At 38.9% G+C, this 21234-nt stretch overlaps 3 protein-coding genes across 3 annotated transcripts in view; 2 read left to right on the top strand and 1 right to left on the bottom strand.

The window, feature by feature from the left end:
• The window catches only part of LOC107655019 (zinc finger FYVE domain-containing protein 26-like), a 28043-nt gene extending 10853 nt beyond the window's left edge, over nucleotides 1–17190 (top strand). The window contains exons 13-40 of the mRNA XM_016442411.1: nucleotides 542–785; nucleotides 1457–1720; nucleotides 1793–1903; nucleotides 2007–2177; nucleotides 3056–3292; nucleotides 3392–3497; nucleotides 3575–4410; nucleotides 5153–5349; nucleotides 5699–5803; nucleotides 6990–7112; nucleotides 7358–7531; nucleotides 7625–7874; nucleotides 8027–8119; nucleotides 8237–8406; nucleotides 8522–8655; nucleotides 9777–9805; nucleotides 9963–10096; nucleotides 10220–10440; nucleotides 10955–11102; nucleotides 11329–11538; nucleotides 11631–11846; nucleotides 12413–12610; nucleotides 12688–12884; nucleotides 13137–13296; nucleotides 14587–14646; nucleotides 14735–14917; nucleotides 15833–15883; nucleotides 15974–17190. Of these exons, the coding sequence (XP_016297897.1) occupies nucleotides 542–785; nucleotides 1457–1720; nucleotides 1793–1903; nucleotides 2007–2177; nucleotides 3056–3292; nucleotides 3392–3497; nucleotides 3575–4410; nucleotides 5153–5349; nucleotides 5699–5803; nucleotides 6990–7112; nucleotides 7358–7531; nucleotides 7625–7874; nucleotides 8027–8119; nucleotides 8237–8406; nucleotides 8522–8655; nucleotides 9777–9805; nucleotides 9963–10096; nucleotides 10220–10440; nucleotides 10955–11102; nucleotides 11329–11538; nucleotides 11631–11846; nucleotides 12413–12610; nucleotides 12688–12884; nucleotides 13137–13296; nucleotides 14587–14646; nucleotides 14735–14917; nucleotides 15833–15883; nucleotides 15974–16177 (5226 nt within the window). The 3' untranslated portion in view covers nucleotides 16178–17190. The remainder of the gene's footprint in view (nucleotides 1–541; nucleotides 786–1456; nucleotides 1721–1792; nucleotides 1904–2006; nucleotides 2178–3055; nucleotides 3293–3391; nucleotides 3498–3574; nucleotides 4411–5152; nucleotides 5350–5698; nucleotides 5804–6989; nucleotides 7113–7357; nucleotides 7532–7624; nucleotides 7875–8026; nucleotides 8120–8236; nucleotides 8407–8521; nucleotides 8656–9776; nucleotides 9806–9962; nucleotides 10097–10219; nucleotides 10441–10954; nucleotides 11103–11328; nucleotides 11539–11630; nucleotides 11847–12412; nucleotides 12611–12687; nucleotides 12885–13136; nucleotides 13297–14586; nucleotides 14647–14734; nucleotides 14918–15832; nucleotides 15884–15973) is intronic.
• A 903-nt stretch (nucleotides 17191–18093) lies between these two features.
• LOC107655021 (retinol dehydrogenase 11-like) overlaps nucleotides 18094–21234 on the bottom strand; it is a 4474-nt gene continuing 1333 nt past the window's right edge. The window contains exons 2-7 of the mRNA XM_016442414.1: nucleotides 21114–21232; nucleotides 20843–20998; nucleotides 20657–20761; nucleotides 19569–19778; nucleotides 19289–19478; nucleotides 18094–18240 (exon numbers count right to left, since the gene is read on the bottom strand). Of these exons, the coding sequence (XP_016297900.1) occupies nucleotides 18138–18240; nucleotides 19289–19478; nucleotides 19569–19778; nucleotides 20657–20720 (567 nt within the window). The 5' untranslated portion in view covers nucleotides 20721–20761; nucleotides 20843–20998; nucleotides 21114–21232 and the 3' untranslated portion in view covers nucleotides 18094–18137. The remainder of the gene's footprint in view (nucleotides 18241–19288; nucleotides 19479–19568; nucleotides 19779–20656; nucleotides 20762–20842; nucleotides 20999–21113; nucleotides 21233–21234) is intronic.
• Nucleotides 19685–21234, top strand: part of LOC107655020 (vesicle transport through interaction with t-SNAREs homolog 1B-like) — a 9869-nt gene continuing 8319 nt past the window's right edge. Inside the window, exon 1 of the mRNA XM_016442412.1 lies at nucleotides 19685–19758. The gene's annotated coding sequence lies outside the window, so the exon portion shown is untranslated. The remainder of the gene's footprint in view (nucleotides 19759–21234) is intronic.

Genomic DNA, 21234 nt, shown 5'->3' on the forward strand with positions numbered 1-21234 from the left:
TCAAACGCGAGTTTTGAGCAGTGTAGAGTAGTGCTTGTTGTTTGTCATTTCTCCGATCACAAATGCAGACATGGTTTTGTTTACGCAGCGTGATGCATTTCAACGCGTAAAAAGACAGTATAAGTCATTATAATCCATAATTATGTCCCCACTGGATGCAACGAATGCCTCGTTTATAATGGGTTTTCATGTTTTTGAATCATCGCTCCGGCCCTGACAGGGCATCATCACAGTATGGTAGGGGCGTAACATTTCCGTCACACACTTTAGTTATTCGGCCAATCATAACGCACTGGATAGCTGGCCAATCACAGCACACCTTGCTTTTCAGACCGATGAGCTTTGTAAAAATCAACGCGTTTCAGAAAGGCGGGGCATAGAGGAGAAACAATAATGTACAGTATGTGGAAAATAATGTGTTTTTTGAACCTTAAACCGCATAAACACATTTCATTACACCAAATACACAAAATAATGTTCTTTTTAGCAACATCATATGACCCCTTTAATGGCATGTGTTTGTGTTGTGTGTGTTTATTAGGTGATTGCTATGTATAGCTTGGAGAACTCTGAGTGTGCGGGTGAACTGGTCTTTATGGACCGGTACCAGGAGGTCCTGACTGAGCTGGCTCAGGTGGAGCAGAAGATAGAGAGCCAGTCACTTTCTTCATCATCCTCGTCTTCAGAGGGTCTGGGCACAGTGGGTGTTGCTCCAGCGGGCAGGACTAGAATGGGCAGCAGCAGCAGATTAACACTTAAAAGCATTGGGAGCGCAGCAGCCGCAGGTATTGCACAAACACATTTATCTATCTAAAGAGGACATGCCATAGACTTGGATTGTTTTTTATATAGCACAGTGCAGGCCGAAAAAAAAATTCAGCTGTTTTACAAAAAAATAAAATAAAGAAATTGAATGATGCTGAGTTCAGTTATGTCAATAAAAAGTTTACATTGCATACGTTTTTTTTTTTTTTCACAAAATAAGAATGATTTTATTTTTTTTTATTTCAGTTAATGTTTATTTTATTTTGGGTAATGAAATCTTTTTTTAATGGTTTTAATTTTAGTTTCAGTTTTTGTTAACTATAATAACCCCGAATTTGGCATAAAATTATGTCTTCAGACATGCATGTAAAAACCAGCTTAGAATTGAACAAATAGTTCTGACCTGGCTCAGAGGAACATCAGAATTGTCTTTGTGGCAAAAATGCTTTGAAATGCACATATTTTGTTAGAGAGTGTGATGTGAAAACAGTGTGATGCAAAACAGGCATTTTTTTGGAATTAGCACCCCAAAATTCGTAAGAAAGTATTGGATTTTATTTAACAAATATGATACAGGGGGTATAATTGTGGTATAATTACCTAAGGCTAACCCATAAAAGAATAAAGTGGGTCACATTTTTGTGAATTACTGATATCTATAGACCTACTTGCTGTCTCCTTCTTTTTTCAGGCATGGCCTTTTATTCTATCTCTGATGTGGCCGAACGTTTACTCAGTACCTCGAGCCGGCCAATACCCTGTCTAGAGGACAATTACTGGCTCTCCCAGCGCTCTGTAGACTCCCCAGACCTCGTGCAACCCCTGTTGGAAGAGTTGAGCCCTGCAGCTATGGCGGCCTTTGACCTCTCCTGCTGTCAGTGCACACTGTGGAAAACTTCAAGGCAGCTGCTCGAGACTGCCGAAAGAAGACTCAGCAGCTTTCTGGAGGCCAGAGGTGAGCCTGCATCAAGCAACTTTATTTGGGCCATCTTTATTGCCGAGTCCTGACTTATTTTGCCTACCGCAGGTATGCGAGTAGATCCAAAGGTTCTTCACACCAGCAGTATTAGAGGCTTCCCTTCAGTACTGCAACAAATCAGCAAGGTCCTTAATAGAACCTCCACCAGCAAAGGAACAAGTAAAACTAATTTTTTTTTTTTTTTTTTTTTACAGTTGCATGCTCACTTATATTTTTGTTTTACTTTACATAGCCTCTTTATTTTAACATCTTTCTACTCTAGACTGTAATGGAGAGGAGAATGCTGTCTACAGTCCTTTTGGCTGTAGTGCTCAGGAAGTGCTGCTGTCTTGTCATTCAACATTAACAGAGGAGAGTATCGCCTCCCGGCTAAACCTGAATCAGCGCCTAGAGGTCACACTTCAAACCCTGACCTCTGCCACCAACACCTCAGGTATTAGCAAAGTGAGCTTGGCATTGTCTTTGTGCTCATTTCAGCACACACTGAAACTCTTTGGCACAAAACATGATGTTAGTCGATTTTTTTTTTCCTAGAATTGTTCAAATTTGTGCTCAGTGTTGTAGTTAAGCACCTTACAGAATGTATTCTTGTCTAAAACATTGGTAATAAGTAAATTATGTCATTGTTTTTTTATTTTTTATTCTGTGCTCTGTAGTCTACAGACATTTAAGGGGGTCTTATAAATTATAAGGGGACAAATTTTAAATCCACTTAAAAATTGGGTTCAGTAGTCTTACCACTGAACCATATATATAAATATTATTATTTTTTGTTGATTCTCATTGGCTGATTTTAATGGAAGCCCATTTACAAAACCATTATGACATAAAATGTTGAAATTATGAGATAAAAAGTGAATTTTTTTTTACAAAAAAAGACAAAAAAGCTGAAATTGTGATAGGAGTTTTGACATGTTTAAATTGACGAAGTCAAAATTATGAGATAAACAGTCATCACAACATAAAAAGTCAATCATTACAAAAAGTTGAAATTATGAAATAAAAAAATTAAGTCAAAACTGAGATAAAATGTAGAAATCAGTTATGACATTTCATATTTTATTTTTGATGTCATAATTTCAATACTTAAAACCTTGTAATAATTATAATTCTTTGAGAAAGATGTTATTGCAGCTTATATTCATTAAATGGTTTGGATTGACTGGGGAGGGACTTTTTTAATTCTTGGTGCAATAATGTCATATTACATCAAATACAACTCTCATTCCAAGGCTTTTCCATTTTCTGTGGCCTGACCCCTTTAAAATGAAATTTATGTTATTAATTTTGACTTCTTCTATTCCCCTGTAGTAGATGGTCTGGCGGGGAGCTCTCTCCTGACCGCGCTGACTGAACAGGCTGTTCTTAAGCAGTCTGAACTCGATTCCCACCCAGTGCGGACTGCTATGAAACAACTCCTGCAGTATCTAGACCAGCTCTGCCCATTTGAGCCTGACAGCGCCCCTGGCAGGCCAGATTACATACGCAACTTCCTTGATTATGTCAATGTGTTGGCTTCAGTACTGGTGCGCAGTCTATGGTCAGAAGGTAAGACTATACAGTAGACATGCCATTTCAATAATTCTGTTGACTGGAATCTTTAAAGTATTATGAGCTCTGAGTCTGATATTTGCGGTCTGACCTTAGATCAGTCCACGGAAGTGAAACTCGGAAATCCTCTATTACTTTTGCTTCAGTCGCCTACCCAGCTTCTCTCTCTCCTGTTGTTTGACAGACAGGTGTCACCTGACAGGTAAACAAGGATCTATCTGTCTTAAAGTGCTGCATTTTACAAATGTACATATCAGTCATATATGTCTCTTTTTGCAGGGTTCTGTCTCTCCTGCAGCAGGAGCGGCTGCTTTTTAGTGTGCAACAGGTTGTAGTTCAGCGCTGCTGTGAAACTCTCCCTCTCTGGGATTCTAGGGCTGTGACCTTTTCTCAGGGGCAGCCGAGGATTGCAGGGCTCAACAGTGGGGCGTTCTGCCCAGCCAGCATTGCCTCAATTCTTCAGCAGCATGCTCTGGAGTGCGCCCCTTCCCTTGACCTCTCTGACCCTGCCACAACCTCTGACCCCAGTTCTGAGTCTGAGGTCTCTGTGGAGGACATGTCTGCTACATCCACCAATCTCTCCACTTCTCCGCCCTCGCCATCTTCATGCCCTCCTTCTTCTTTTGTCCTCACTCCATCTGCGCTGTCTTTCCTGAAGTCCCGTTCCCCCCTCGTCGCCGCCCTGGCTTGCCTCAGTGCCAGTCGGGGTGGCGTGACCCGAGCAACCTCCTCTGGCTGGTCAGGCTATTTTCGCGGATCTGGACGTAAAGAAGTGGTTTTGGATGGAGACCAGATCTCTAAGGAAGGAGAATCCCTGCTTAAAATCTTTCCTATCCTGAGAATGTACCTACGGACCATGGCTGAGCCAGTTCTTGGGGTCTCGTTGGAAGCAGATGAGGGTCTTGGGGCAGCTCTCTGTGGGAAGCCTGTGGTGGGAATGTTGTTTTCTGGCTTGCAGAGCAGTGTGGGACAAGCAATGGCTGCTGAGGCTTTTCAGCAAGCCCTAAATATGGGTGATCTGAACAGAGCCCTTGACCTCCTAGAGCTGTATGCACAACCCTGCAGTCAGGAGGGGGCACTCCGGGACAAACTACTGGCATGCACTGCCCTGCAAGGTAAGATTTACCTGGGTGACACGGTGTCTGGTACAGTTTTTACTCTTGGATTTACCAGAATTACCATCAAAAGTGCCATAAAGTGACAAAAGATACATACCTTGGAGTCCAAAAAAAAAAAGTCAAAAGTTAAATATCTTGGATTTTACATTTTAGGGCAAAAAATGCCCCCTTAATCTGTATTCTATTCTATTCAATTCAATTCTATTCTATTCATTGGATGTTAAGATATGGACGTGGCACTTCAAGGAGTGGGGTTTAAGCAGACTAAAAGATTAGAGAATATATGTCACCCAAGCAAATTTCTATTTCATGCTGACTTTTAATGTGTAGCTACAATGAAGTGTTCTTGATTGGGAAAAAAATTGACACTTCTCAAACTTGAAACAGTAATTATTCCTTTACTGTTACAATACACAGTAAAGAGATGTATAATTTCAAATATGCACTAGCCAGTTATTTAAAACAGGGTTCTATTGGTATCATGTGTATTATTTACAGCATCTTTTGTATTTTTTGTCAGACAGAGAATTAATTTGAATCAATTGATTTCATTTATTCAGTTGAAGTATTTGACGGCATGTTGTGTAAAAAAATAAAAAAATAATTGGAAGTACAAAATAAATAAATTTTGGGGGGAATTGTCCCATAAATAATCATAATTAAATAGTTCAGACAGTCCTTGACAAGACCATAAAGAAGGATATTTTACAGATATCTTTGTGTATGTCTCTTTGTAAAGAATGCAGCAGTGCGGAGCAGTTGTTTCGTGTAAGGGACTGGGAGCTGCGTGGACGTGTGGTTCTGCAGGGTTTGGACCGCTGGCCTTTACAAGAGTGTTTAGAGCTGCTGCAATTCTGTCTCAGTGACCAGGACACCCAGGATCCACTCCGAGAGCAGCTTCAGCAGAGGAAACATGAGCTGGATATGTACCAGCGGGTCAGTCTGACACAGCAATGCTCTACTTATTTACTGTATCAGTGTTAGACTGGCAAACGGAATTCTGTTTTGCTATGTGCTTGTATTTTTAATCATGTATTACTGTGTTCCCATAATTTAAAGAATATTTTTGTTAAGACACTTTAATGTGCATAAACATGCCAGTAAGTATTAACAGAAAAAAAAAACTGCAGTACCATGTCATCTTCTGTCTGTTTTTATAAGCTCTAGACAGAGGCTGAAATTACTGTTCTGTTTTTAGATTACAATCCGTGCCAGTTTTTGTGCACATATAAACTGTAATGTCCATATTGCAGAAGTTGGCTGTTGACATAATTTTGTCATTTAGATGCTGAGTTTGCAGCCACCATTGCCATGGGAGGCGTGGCAGGAGTTGAGGGAGGAGTCTACAAAGAATCCTGAATCTGTATTCAGTCTAATGCTGGAGGCCAAGGTAAGTCTATGGAAAGATTTGAAAAACAATCACTGGATAGTACAACTGACTTTTGTGTAAACCTACTGTAAATGGCAGTGGAAACGTGGCTATCTCCTATGATGATTGAATAAATTGAATGGATGTATTGATGCTGCATTACTGTGACTGAAATGTCCAGTTGGTGCTGAATTATTTTGTTGTATTGACTTGACTGTGCCAGTAATATGGGAACAATTAGCGCTTTTCACCATTCTGTTTCTGCAGCTGTTCACATCAGACCAAAATGCTTTCTAGAGCATGAAACAGAAGATTAGACATCACCAGAGTGAATTTGAGGAGCTTTAAAGCAGCTCTGTGTGAAATAGAGAGGGATGACAGGTTTTGGTAATCTGTAATGCTGTCCTGTCAGATTTGCTGTATATGCTTTCTAGCATATAAAACAGAGGAGGTTAGACATCACCAGAGTGAATTTGGGTAGCACTAAAGCCATTCTGTGTGAAATAGAGAGGGGTAATAGATTTCGGTAGTCTGTTAACTGTCTTGTCAGATTTGGTGACCCTGCTGTATATCTGCAGCTGTTCATGTCAGCCCAAAATGTGTACGGAACAGGAGTTGAAACATCACCAGAATTAATTTGGAGAACGTTAAAGCCATTTTAAATGAAAGAGACAGAGGTAACGGATTTCTATAACCTCTAATGCTACTAGATTCCATGACCCTGCTGTATATTTGTCTAAAGTAAGCATTTTCTTGGAGGTTAGGCATCATAAGCGGGAATTCAGGTAACAGCCATTCTGTGTGAAATAGAGAGAGGTCTTTTTTTTTTTTTCCGAAACCTGTTATGCTGCCTTGATTTGTCAACACTGCACTGTCAAGTCAAGTCAAGTCACCTTTATTTATATAGCGCTTTTAACAATACAGATTGTGTCAAAGCAACTGAACAGCATTAATTAGGAAAATAGTGTCAATAATGCAAAATGACAATAGTAAACACTCATTTTTCAGTTAGACTGCAGTGACCATCTGATCTGGATACAGACTGGATCTGTATCCAGTATATGCACTGTATCTGCAGAGTATGAAACAAAGGAAATTAGATATCATCAGAGTGAATTTTTACAGTGTTTTGTGCTTTTGAAAGCATTTTGTCAATTTTAATGAAAAAAATGCATATATTGTGAAAGATAACATTGTGTGTTTTTAGGAGTTTGAGTTGTGTACCCAGTGGGGGCAGCTGTATTCAGTCTCCGATCAGTCTCGAATGCAGCTGCTGACCGAACACCTGCTATACCTCCTAGAACAGAATCACACAGAAGATGCTTTTCAGGTGTGTATGTGTGTTTTTTATGTGTTCTCTTGGCTTCCATTGTATCTGTATCAAGTTGACAAACTTAGTTTGTAAATTAATTTCATGCGGTCAATGACTTGAACCCAAATCGGGCCTTCCATATTATACATATACATATGGATATCGACTAGCTTTGTGATTTGCTTTGTAAGTCTTATTCCAAGCTAATTGTGAATAGCGCTATAAGAAAAAAGACTTGACTCTGTGTGTCTCTCTGTATGCAGCTCTTGGAGGCTCTCTCTGATTCAGTGGGTTTGGAGGTTAGTGAGCGAGCCCTGGATCGAAGACCTGGATTAGCTGCCTGCCACTTCCTGTCAGACTACCTCACCCTACACTTCCAGAGTCAGATGACCCCAGCACGAAGACGCCACATCAATGCCCTTCACCTTGGCTCCAAGGTAACAATGTTTGACCTAGCCAAATAACACACTGATTCAGATGCAACAAGAAGGGCGTGTGACAGAAAAGTGTGGTGTGTGTACCTGTCGCAGGTTCTACTTACTCTGCCGGAAGCATCTCGTCAGGACTATTTTTCCCTGCTGTCTGATCCGCTTCTCATGCTGGAGCAGCTGCTGATGAATCTTAAGGTAGACTGGGCTACTGTTGCCATCAACACTCTACGGAGCCTTCTGCCGACTCAGGACGCCGGCATCACCAACCAACACATTGACACCCTACTGGCAGATTACGCCCGGAAAGCTCTTGATTTTCCTTATGCACCCAGAGAGTGGTCACGTTCTGGTGAGTTGGAACGGTGGATCAGTCTTTTAGCTGAATTGTTAGTTGAAAACAAACATTCCTGTCAATGTTAGTGTTAGTAGAGGTTTGAAATCATTACATTGCAATTCTTCTTTTCACTAATCTATTTCTCTTCCTCTCTCTTTCTGTCTCAGACTCTGTCATTAGTCTGCAAGATGCATTTCTGCAGTGTCCAGCCCAGGAGAGCGGCCCCTCTTCTCCAAGCCACACCCCTCCTCCATCAGCAGGTATAAGCCACACCTCTTTCACTGACCATGCTTTTTTTCCTTAGCCACACTCTATTTAGCATGCAACCCTGAAGGTAAAAAGACCTTATAAGTCATGTTTGCACACACTTTCTTCAGGCAGCACACCCATGCATACACCCTCCAGTGAGAGACGCCCCAGTGGGAAGAGGATCCGGCAGCTGGCCACACCTTTCACCCCTCCAGAAAAAACCCCTGACCGCAAGGACTGGATCCCAGACCACAAACAGCACATCTGTATGGTCTGCCAGAGGGAGAGATTCACCATGGTGAGAGAGGCAGAGTGTATGATAGGATGTGCTCCTGCTGTGATTTCCTGCTCTGCTCTCTATTAGGCCTCTCTTTAAGAATTTGAGTCTTAACGTAAATCTTCTCCTGTGTCAGTTTAACAGACGGCACCACTGCAGACGCTGTGGCAGGCTGGTGTGTCATTCCTGCTCCAGCAGGAAGATGGTTGTAGAGGGCTCTGAAGAGCCTGTCAGAGTCTGTGACCAGTGCTACAACTTCTTCCACATGGAGTAAGACACATGCTCAAACACCTTTTAAAAGCACACTTCATAAGTGCACAAGTGGTCATATGGTTTTTGTGTCATTGAACTTGTTGTTAATATGGTTGGTAACTAAGAACCGATTGTACAAGAGTACTATGATTCCCAGATGAATGACTCTTATGAGCTGATTTGTTTTAGTGAATCAAAAACATACAGCTTAAAATGTACTTATGTCATGAAACTTAAATCAGTTTAGTTACTGTACCTGCTATTTGATTTTAAAGTACTGAACAGCAACTAATTTTGTCAGAGTAGATCAAATGGAACATGGTTCCACATATTTTGTTCATTTGATATTGCTATATAATAGTTGATTAAGGCAAATTATTGGATTGTATTTGTGCCACATTTGAACAAACTGAAAAGCCATTGTATTGTCTGTGTAAACAAGAATTGTTTTATAATGTTTATTATTATCTAAATCATCTCATTATTAAATTTGTTTCTTTTTTCTTTTTTTACAAAAAAAGTTCGGGGTCAGCAAGATTTAAGAAATGAATAGTTTTATTCAGCAAGGATGCATTAAATTGATGCATTAAGTTGTTCATGAAATAATCTTGAAAAAAGAATCAGTTTCCACAAAAATATTAAACTGTAGTTTTTAAAAATTGACAATAATAAGAAATGTTTTCTGAGCAGCAGATCAGCATATTAGAATAATTTCTGAAGGATCGTGTGACACTGAAGACATAATGACTGCTGAAAATTCAGCTTTGCCATCACAGGAATACATTTCATTTTAAAATATATTAAAATAGAAAACAGTTATTTTAAATTGTAATAATATTTCCAAATATCATTATTTTTGTTGTTGTTGCTGTATTTATGATCAAATTAAAGCAGTCTTGGTGAACATAAGAGACTTACTGGCCCCAAACTTTTGAACATTTCTTTTAGTGAAAATTACTATTTCTTTGTATTTCTGTGTATTTCTTTTAGTGAAAAGTACTAAAAGAACCATTAAGGAACCAGAACCATTAAGAGAAATCAGAATAGGATCTAGTTGTAGCACTGCTGAAAATTGGATGCTTCTCACCCTAATCTAGGATTCTTATGTACCTTGATTTCTCATGTTGTGTTTATTGCAGCTCAGATGAGGAGCCTGAACAGGGGGAAGGTAAACTTGCCTCTGTTTGGTTCATGTCACACACAAGCTATTTTTCATTATCATCTCATGAGGTCTACAAATCTCTTTGTTTTGGTTGTATGGCAAAATATTGATGCCTTTACTCAGATGATGATTACAAGATTGTAAACTAAACTTTTCTCAGTAGCTGGCAGCCCTGCATCTGTTGATGGAGTCCTAAATGGGGTTCTCAGTCTGCCTGAGGTTCCACGAAAGCAGTACCGCCTGAGTCCAAACTCAGCAGAGAACCAGCAGCTGAAGAGCGAGTTCTACTATGAGCAGGTGTGATTTTCTACTCGCAATGGAGCTGAAGGATTGCTTGTTTGACAGTGATTGGTTTAAATGTGATCTCTTTTATATTGTCTCATTCATATTTCCTGAAGTTTTTCTCTCTTTATGTTAAAGGCACCGAGCGCATCCCTGTGTGTCGCTATACTGACGCTACACAGTGATCACGCAGCCTGCGGGCAACAGCTGATTGGCCACTGCCGCTCACTCTCCTGCAAACTGACCAATCCTGAGGTGGATGCGCGTCTGCTGACAGATGTGATGCGTCAGCTGCTGTTCAGTGCCAAACTCATGTTTGTAAACGCTGGATGCACCCATGAGCCTGCACTCTGTGACAGGTGAGGAACACATACCTTTACATGTGCAATCTGAATGTAGTATCTTTTTTCTTTGTTTTAATTTAAAAAGCATAAACTGTGAGTGAGAGCAGAATTAAATTGATTCTGTTATGTTCCAAAGTCTCTTATGCTTACCCATGCTGTATTTATTTGGTCAAAAAAAAAAAAAAACCCCAGGAAAAACAGTAATATTGTGAAATATTTTTACAATTTAAATGAACTGTTTTCTGTTTTAATATATTTTAAAATGTATTTTAATATTTTTATGCAAATCACAATACTTTTTTTCAGGATACTTTAATGAATAGAACATTTAAATGAACAACATATTTGAAATTATAGAAATGGTTTGTAACATTAGAAATGTCTTTTAATGTTTTGATCAGTTTAAAGTGTCCTTACTGAATAAAAGTATACATTTATTTTTAGAAAATCTTACTGACACCAAACTTTTGAAAAACAATGTATCTATATTTCACTTGTTTTTAATTCGTTCTTCTCTCTCCATCCACAGCTACATCAGTAAGGTGGATGTGTTGAAGATCCTAGTCAGTGCAAACTACAAATACATTCCATCTCTGGACGATATTCAGGAAATGACTGCAGTGACACGTCTGCGCAACCAACTGCTAGAGGCCGAGCACTACCAGCTAGCTGTGGAGGTGAGATTTAAAGTAAAGGTTCAATCAAAGATGACTTTCATGTCATCATTTACTCACATTCATGATTTTCTTGCTTCTGTTGAGCACAAAAAGAGATTTTATGCAGAATGTTCATGATGCTCTTTTTTTATACAATAAAAGAGAATGTGGTTTCTAAATCTAGTGACCTGTCATGATTTTGGGTTCAGCTATTTTTTTGCAATCAGTTTTTGTTTATAATGCTCAGGTGTCGACTAAGAGTGGACTAGACCCGAACGGAGTTTGGCAGGCATGGGGTATGGCGTCTTTGAAGGCTGGAAATCTGAGTGGGGCCAGGGAGAAGTTTGCCCGCTGTCTGAAAGCGCCAGTAGATCGGAACCAGCTAAACCATGGAGTGAGACTTCTGCAGGAGATCGTTCAGCACCTGGAGTCCACAGTCAAACCCACTCTGAGCACGGTAATGATACACCCAGACCCAGAAGACACAGACTTGATTTGATGAGATCCTTGACTTTCCTTACAGGGAAATTGTCTGTTTTTTTTATGTAGACTGTGGATGAGGACATCCTGGCCTCCTTGCGTGAGCTGGAGGAGGCTCTCTCTGATTCTGCTCCTCTAGATGGAGCAGAGGGCAGAGTTCAGCGGTGCAGCTATTATCAGGAGTGTCTGTTTTACCTGCTCACTTACGGCACATACCTAAGCCTCATCAGCTTTTACCTGCGGCACGACTGCCTGAGAGACGCACTCACCCACATACAGAACAAGGTTCTGCAAAGTTACAGAGCTCTTTAAATCTCACAGTTTTATTATTAGAACTACACTACTGTTTGAAAGAAAGAAATGTATACTTTTTTAACTATCAAAAGTGATGGTAAAGACATTTTATAAATGCCTGTTTCAAATAAATGCTGTTGTTTGAACTTTCTATTCATCAGTAAATACTGAAAAAATCCACAAAAATATTAAGGAGCACGACGTTTTTAAGACTAAAAATGGGATTAATGGCTTCTGAAGATTCAGCTTTGCCATCACTGGAATAAATAGCATTTTAAAATATATTAAAATAGAAAAGAGTTCTTTGAAATGAGTAATTATTAATAATATTTCACAATATTGCTGATTTTACTGTATTTTTGATCAAATAAATGCAGCCTTGGCGAACATAAGAGACTTCTTTCAAAACACTAAAATTATTTTCCAATCCCAAGTTTATGAACCGCTTTGTATATGTAATCTGATTTTTTTTAGAGGTATGTTTTATATAACATACGAGGAACATGTTTGTTTATATTTATAAAGTTTCTGTCTCTTTTTTTTCTCTCTGTTTCTAGGAGAGTTCGGAGGATGTGTTCCTGGAGGGCATCTTTCAGACCTGTCTTGAACGTGGACGGCTGGGGGCTTTGCAGGGTCTGTTAGAAACTCTGGACCCCACACTAGAGACCTGGGGCCGTTACCTTCTTTCAGCCTGTCAGTTACTCCAGCGCAGGGGACACTACCATTCTCTGTACCAACTCCAGCAGTTCATGATGGTGCTTAAAACACACATGCACATATTTTCTTCTTTTTCTATAGCATGCTGCTATAATTTTCTCCCCTCTCTTTGTAGGATCACATTCGTGCCGCTATGACCTGTATCCGCTTCTTTTCTCACGGTGCTCAGTCATATCTGCAGCTGGGAGAACAGCAGCGCTGGCTGATCCGAGCCAAAGAGCACCTGAGAACTTACCTGCAGGAACAACAGAGCCGCAGGAAATCACACAGCTCCTCTTTCAGGAAGAAAATGAGCTCCACTGATGTCTCCAGGTATTAAAAAGTTTAAATTTTTTAGTCAAATTGATTTTAGAATTATATTTAATGGGGAGAAACGAAACACAGCCAGATGCAAACTGTATGCCAACTTGCAGTTAATATAATTTACTACTATTTGCATTATGTATAATAACATACACTGAATTGAAATATGATATAGTCAGTACTGATAAGAGTTTCCATTACGTTCCTCGGTATTTTGGCTTTGGGCAATTTTAATGTGGTAATTGAACATAAATGTTGCAGACACATGCACACAATTGAGCTGCAGCTGGAGGTGACACGCTTCTTACACCGCTGTGAAAGCTCACCATCCAGGACAGCTGTAGGCCCCGCCCTCACAGGGAACAGTGCCCCACCCACTCTGTTTGGAAACAGCCCCATGAAGGTGGATGTGGCCTGCAAGGTGAGCCAAGAAAACATGCTCTTCTGTATATATCCTGTATAACACAACCTAGTCCTTTTGCTGCATCCCCTTCCATATCTCTGTTTCTAAAGGTGTGGATGGATTTCTGTTAAAAGGACCGGATTTCACCTGTGAAAATTCACAGAACAATAGTAATCGTAACCACACCTTAATTTTGTAGGTTGTATTGGAGACAGTTCTTGACATCTTGCATTTATAGAATAGAATGTATTATAGTGAGGGGAGAGTGGACATGCTGCATATCTATAAAAAAAAATGTAAAAATATTTCGATGAACTATTTAAAATGGATGTCTTAAATCAATACATTTCTGCTCTTTTCTGGTCTGTGTTATGTGTGTATATTATGTTTGTAAGTGTTTAACTGTAAGTATTTCCCTGAATGGATTTCACACTTGATTGCGTGAGCTGATTATTTTGAATTCCGCAAGACTAAGTGTGTATGAGTAATGCATATTGTGGGAAGAAGAGATCTGTATGGATATGGTTTACAGCATTAACCTTACAGAATACTGAAATAGAAGTAGTTTTATAAACATAAAAATAATCCTATTTCATAACATTCAAACTGCACATTATGCTTAAAGTGCTGTACTCTAAGGCTGCAATTATACTACATGCATGGCCTAATGCAGATTTGATTTTTTCAGTGTACTAATATAATAAAGTAATATACGATTATAAACCAGATTTGAAAGTGGCCCAGATCAGATGCTTTTGCTGTTTACATGCATGCAGCAAGATCTGGTCTGTGCCAAATATGTACACTACCATTCAAAGGTTTGACAAAGGGGGACTTCTTTGAAAGAAGTTTCTTGTGTATTGGATTGAAAATACAGAAAAAAACTGTAATATTGTGAAGTAATGTTATTACAATGTAAAATAACTTTTTGATTTGAATATATTTTCAAATGTAATTTATTCCTGTGATGGCAAAATTTTCAGCAGCCATTACTTCATTCTTCAGTGTCACATGATACTTAAGAAATCATTGCAATATGCTAATTTGGTGCCCAAGAAACATTTAATATGATTATCAATGTTGAAAAAAGTTGCTTAGTATTTTGCGATATCTTTTGTAACATAATATAAATGTCTTTACTGTCACTTTTGATCAATTTAAAGCATGAATTCTATTTAAAAAAAAAATGTTTTAATGGTAGTCTCAAAAAAAGTCAAAACTGGTTGACAGTGCATTGTGGCATAAATCTAACAGAGACTAAAGATGAAATCTTTAACAAACACTGTAACCTCTCTGCATATTGCATAGGTGATGCTGGGAGGCAAGAACATCGAGGAAGGTTTTGGCATTGCATATCGAGTAATACAGGTAAGCACTTACGACACAGCGGTTACAGACTGAATCTTTGTCTTGTTTACAACTGACTCTGATTCTCTTGTTCTTTAATGTGATGCAGGACTTCCAGCTGGAGGCACTGGCGGTGTACATACGGGTCGGACAGCGCCTTGTCCGGCAGCATCAGTACTCGTCTGTGCGGCAGCTCCTGAAGTGTGTAGAGGAGTCTGGGACAGCCTCTAAACATGACTGTGACGCTATTGTGCTCAGCTGTGTCTCAATAGCTGATAAGAGTCCAGCTGATGTGAGTTCCCAACCTAACAATATTTCTGGATTTGCGTTGCTGTATTTGTATTAATGTTGCTTGAAGTCCAGTGTGAAGTTTCCACAGTCTGTGATGATTTGGGGTGCCATGTCATCTGCTGGTGTTGGTCCAGGTCCACTGTGCTTTATCAAGTCCAAAATCAATGTAGCCGTCTACAAGGAGATTTTAGAGTACTTCATGCTTCCTTCTGCTGACAAGCTTTATGGCGAGGCTGATTTTATTTTGCAAAAAGAATAGCACCTGCCCACAGTGCCAAAACTACTTCTAAGTGGTTTGCAGACCATGATATTACTGTGCTTGATTGGCCAGCTAACTCGCCTGACCTGAACCCCATAGAGAATCTATGGGGTATTGTTAAGAGGCCGCTATCAAAGCAACCTTGGCTTCAATAACGCCTCAGCAGTGCCACAGGCTGATCGCCTCTGTCACGCCGCATTGAAGCAGTAATTCGTGCAAAAGCAGCCCCAACCTAGTATTGAGTGCATAATTAAACCTACTTCGGAGATCTTGAATATTTGTGTTTTGTAAATCTTTTTTTGATTGATCTTTGAGAAAATATTCTAATTTTTTGAGATACTGAATTTTTAGTTTTCCTAAGCTGTAAGTCGTAACCATCAGAATTAAAACAAAACAAACAAAAAAACTCTTGAAATATTTCCGTTTGTGTGCAATGAATCTAGAATATAAGAAAGTCTGCTTTTTTTTGAATGAAATTACAAAAAATTAAGAACTTTTCCATGATATTCAAATTTTTTTAGATCCACCTGTATCTATCTGTATATACATATATCTATATCAGTATATACATATATATATACAATGTGTGTGTGTGTGTGTGTGTGTGTATTATATAATGTGTATATTTCTGAAAAATGTTGTTTTTCTTTTGTTTAGGCTAAAGAACTAGAGGGCCTGATTCTAGAATCTAAGAGTCCAGAAAACAAGGTGTGGTTTCTCTCTTTCTCAGTCCTTTTTTTTTTCTCACACACTTTCTTGCTCTCATTCACGCGCTTTTCTTTCTCTCTCTCTCTGTAGATAAAGGCATATCTTCAGTGCAGTAAGCTGCGGGCAGCGTATCTCCAGGCTGTGAAGCTTGAGCTTGTGAAGGCGGCTCCATTTGTACAGGATGTGATGCGGGCCGCTGAGAGCTCAGGTGACTCTGTCATGCACGATATCTGCCACCAGTGGCTCTCGGAGCATCAGGAACGATCGTCACGGCAACGACAAGGCAATAACTGATAACCACTACCAGTTTCTATTGTGAACTCTTAATTCCTGTTGGTCACTGAGGTATTCTGTTCTGCTTTGATTGGCTGGAGTGAAATAATATGCCAGGAATTGAATCACCATTGTGCCACTTTTGTTACATCATGTCTATTCACAATCTAGCTCTTTTTGGGACCAGTCCAACTACCAAACCTCATCCACTGAGAATCTGATGAAATGAGAAAAAGGCCTCTCGATCTACCGGTCCTCATCAGAAAGAAAACTGCTTAACATCACAAAACATTTTACAATTATGGCAACATTCACATCTGTGTTTTTTAGTATTTGACTGAGCTTATTCTCTTACCTCAGGAAAAGGGATTTTTCTTCTAATCACTGTGACTAAATCTCATCCTGATGGAACAAGGTCATATGGTAGTGAAGTTATCTGGAGTCTGCCATTAAATGAATTCTTATCTGAGTTCATGGCAAGTTTGCAATTGTGTCACATCAGACCTCCAAAAAAAAAGGCAGTTTATTTTGGTCCTCAGTGAGAGATTGCAATCAGATGTGGTTGGACTACAAAATGTATTGTTAAAAGGGAAGGTGTGATTTACAGGCATTATGATGAGGGAGCGCTGAGAACAAATATACGCAGTGTTTTAGATACTGCGAAACTAACAGTTACAATTGTAAAGTAAGGGATTCTGGGTATAACGTTGCAATTTTCGAAATATACTGTATCAGTGAAATGTTGCTTACGTGTTTGTCTATAACACAGATTACCCTACAATTAACGCCCTGAAATTATGTGCACTGTTTATGAATGTGTGTGTGAAAAAGGGTGTGTGTATATATTTACAGTATGTTAATCAGATTAAACTGTCTCTGACCCTCCTGTAATGTTTCATAATGTGAACTCTGTGAATGTGTATACATTTTATTGTGTAAAGTTAATCACAGTTTAAAAAGGGAGATGGTTTACTGGTTTTTTTAGGGATATGTTAAAGGGATATTTCACCCAAAAATGAAAATTGTCATGTCATTTACATATCTTCATATTATTCCAAACCTGTATGACTTCAATCTTATTTTATGTTCCACAGACGAAAGTAAGTCATACAGGTGTGGAACGACATGAGGGTGAGTAAATGATGACAGAATTAAAATTTTTAGGTGGACAATTCCTTTAAGGAACTACGTCTGTTTACAAGGCCTATGCATGTACTAAAATCAATAAGACTGTTAGAGCAATGTTGCCAAAGAAATGGATATACTTGTGTCTGAATCCAATTACAAACAAATGTCTCCTGAAGGGTGATATTAAAGTTATTACATTATAATTAAAAGTTATTAAAGTATAATTATATATACAAAATCTATATAAAACATTACTTCAGTCTAACAATGAATTAATTGTCTTTTTTATTTTGAGTAAATTTTTTCAATAATGAACTTACTTGATCTATCAGTTGTCTGTTATTTGCAACATGTCCTTGTGTATTTGTATTTTAGCAGAAAGGAAAATACAAAAATTATACTTTTTTTTACTTTATATATTTAAATATCTCTGGTCATGAATGTACCACAGTAGTTAAAAGCACATCTGTATAAAAGACTTCAAATATGCAGCTTCATGTGACAATACTAAGATGGGAGTTAAAGCAGCGTTCAAAATACAAACAGAATAAAACAGTGAATTTCAAATTCTTCACAGATTTGTTCTAGAGTCAAAGAAACTCATACTTGCATGTCTTACAAGGGCATGATAGAAGAAAACTGGCAGAAAGAACAAAGTGGGTTGTGCTAGCATGGATTGGAGAAAATGCACACAAATGTATTAAAGGGGTCATATGATGTTGCTAAAAAGAACATTATTTTGTGTATTTGGTGTAATGAAATGTGTTAAACAAAACCAAGACAGACAAAAGAAGTCTAATTACTGAAAAGGTGGAAAAAACAGAAGAGAAAAAAAGCAGGTCAAATGAATGTTTCAGTCCCACTCAATCCCTAGTAATTCACAGCTTACATCCCACAGAGTCCGTGCCGTCTCCTCATTACGTCCCTGAGGGGCCACAAAAGCAGGGGCACAATCACTGTGTGGGAGAGACAGAGAGGGAGGTTTAATAACATGCCAGTACCTAAGAAACTATGGATGATTTTTAATCGGTTTTAACATATAAAGCTATTATATGAAGACTTGGAATATAGTGAATGTATTCACGTTCACCCCAAAAGGGAATTCTGTCGTAATTTTCTCATCCTCATGTTGTTCCAAACTTGTATGACGCTGTGCAACACTAAGAAGATACTTTGAGAAATGTCTCAGTGTTTTTTATTTTGTCCAGACAGTACATGTCATTGTTAACCAAAGCAGATTATCACGACACATGCGCGTGCTCTCCTCTGAATGTAAACAAGGCCAGCGTTTACATAAAGCGGAAGCAAGCGCATGGTCGTGATACTCTCCAAAATGGGGGCACGCCACGGCAGACGGGATAAGGAGGAGAAGAACTGTTGAATAAAGTCGTTATTTTTGCACACAAAAAGTATTCTTGTAGGTTTGTAAAATTACGGTTGAACCACTGATGTCACATGGACTATTTTACCGATGTCCTTGCTACGTTTCTGGGCCTGGGAACATTTCAGTTGCGTTGCTGTCTATGGGAGGGTCAGAAAGCTCTCGGATTTCATCAAAAATATCTTAATTTGTGTTCTGAAGATGAACGAAGTGTAGCGTCTGGACCAATCAGACACACAATATATATTTTTTTAGTTATATTTAACAAATATTCTGTAACACCCCTCAGTTAACAAGCCATATGAGGGTCTATGGACCCTTCCCCCGAAATGCGTCTTAACACCTCAGAGTAAGAAAGTTATTTCCCTTAACCAGGAAATTAACGTTCTTAGAATTGACAGACAGTTGACCCTGAGAGGTCAAGTAAATACTTACAGCGGATCTAAATATTTATAATTAATTATAACTAGTTATGATTAATTATGCATATTCCCCCTTTGAGCTGATTCGCTACAAAGGTCTTACGGTTTAGAACAACATGAGGGTGAGTAATTAATGACAGAATTTTAATTTTTGGGTGAACTATCCCTTTAAACTGCAACCCATTCTAAAGTGTGCTGCACCTGAAATGTTTGCCTGAGATTGACTGGAGCTCCTCAGCGACGGCGCAGTAGACAGACGTCTGAGCTCCTTCCTTCGGGGTCTTCAGGAACATGGGGAAGACGGCAAACAGCAGCGACATCGCAGTAGAATGACGCATCAGCTCTGACCTCACCGTTCCGGGGTGCACGGAGTTCACTGTCACGTTTGACCCTGATGAAATACAAGTCAAATTGACATCTTCTGTAAGGCGGGATTCCACTTTTCGTTTTAGATTCTTGTTTGATGTACAGCAGTACTCACCGTGGAGCCTGCGCGCTAGCTCGCGTGTGAAAAGCACGTTAGCCAGCTTGCTCTGGCAGTAGGCAAGGCCGCTGTTGTAGCTGCCCTGACTGTGCAGGTCATGGAATCGAATCCAGCCGAAATTATGTGCCAGTGAAGAAACAACCACGATTCGTGATGGAGCACTACGCTTTAGCAGACCAATGAGGAGGTATGTGAGCAGGAAGTGGCCTGAATGAAAAGTGCACAAGTGAGTTGTCAAAACTTCTTTGTTATTGTAGTATATTTATGCACTAAATTAGTATTTATTCATATTTTGAATTAAACTTTATTTTTACATTTTCAGTTTTGATCTTTTATATATATTATATATATATATATATATATATATATTTCTAATAAGCTTTATTTTTATTTCAGCGTTAGTTTCAGTAATTAATCTTATTTTTTTTTTTTACATTTTTACATTTTTAATTGTTTTAGTTAACATTAACAATGGAATTTTTTTAACTTCTAAACTTATTATTTCTCCTGACATGTTAATTATGCCATGCGTAAAACACAAGTAAACTCCAAGTGTAATCTAATTTCATCTTTATTTCAATAAACAAAAACTTTTTTGTTTCTTAATCATTTTAGTTTTTACAGTAACAACACTGTATAACATCTATTTTAGGTTAAGACATGAGTAAAACGATAATGTACAGAAGATATGTAAACTTTTTTTTTAAGATTTACTTTTTAATGGTGGTTTTGCCTTTTTTAGGACATGACAGTATTTTAGACAAGATGCAAAGTGGGAGAGAGAGGGGGGATGGGACTCGAACTTGGGATGCCCGAAGCGCAACGGCGCTATATGTCAGCACACTGCCCGCGAGGCTATTGACGCCGAGATGTAAATCTTTGTTTTTATCATATCTCCTGATTTTCTTAATACCATGCATAAAATGTGCCAATTAACTAACAGAGATATTACTATGATGTGTCCTGAAATCATTCCTGACAGGCCTGTGCTTTTTTTTTTACAGTAAGAAAAGCACCTGCTTGTGAAGAAATTCAGATTTGCAAACATGTATATTAATATAAATACAAGTATTAGTCGCACTTACCCAGATGATTGACCCCAATATGCATCTCAAAGCCATCGACTGTCTTCATATAAGGACACATCATGATTCCGGCATTATTGACCAGTATGTGCAGGTGATCAACCTCTGAATGAAGAAACAAAACTCACATATCTGGGACTTCTGTGTCTTGGTTGTTGCATTGCATTGGATATCATAAGGCAATACCTCGCAGGAATCTCTGAGCGAAGGCTCGGATGGAACAGGTGTCGGCCAGGTCCAGCTCCCTCACCTCCACTTTAGCTCCACCCACTCGTGTACGGATCTCTGTCGCCGCCCCATCGCCCTTCTCTACATCACGACACGCCAGAATCACACGTGCACCTGTCAGCAAACAGAACTGAAGTGTTAATGTGTATTTAAACAGAATTATTCAAATAGTTTCATTAGGCATTTTTAAAGATGTAAGGTATATAATAAAGACATCGAAGAGTCAGACCTCGAGAGGCCAAATCCAAAGCTGTTTCCTTCCCGATTCCTGAGTTTGCTCCTGTGATCAAGGCAACTTTTCCATCTAACCGTGCTGTGGATTGACACACTCCTCCTGCTGATTATTTTCT

Source organism: Sinocyclocheilus anshuiensis, unplaced genomic scaffold, assembly GCF_001515605.1.
Source record: "Sinocyclocheilus anshuiensis isolate Anshui unplaced genomic scaffold, SAMN03320099.WGS_v1.1 scaffold487, whole genome shotgun sequence".
Lineage (NCBI taxonomy): Eukaryota > Metazoa > Chordata > Actinopteri > Cypriniformes > Cyprinidae > Sinocyclocheilus > Sinocyclocheilus anshuiensis.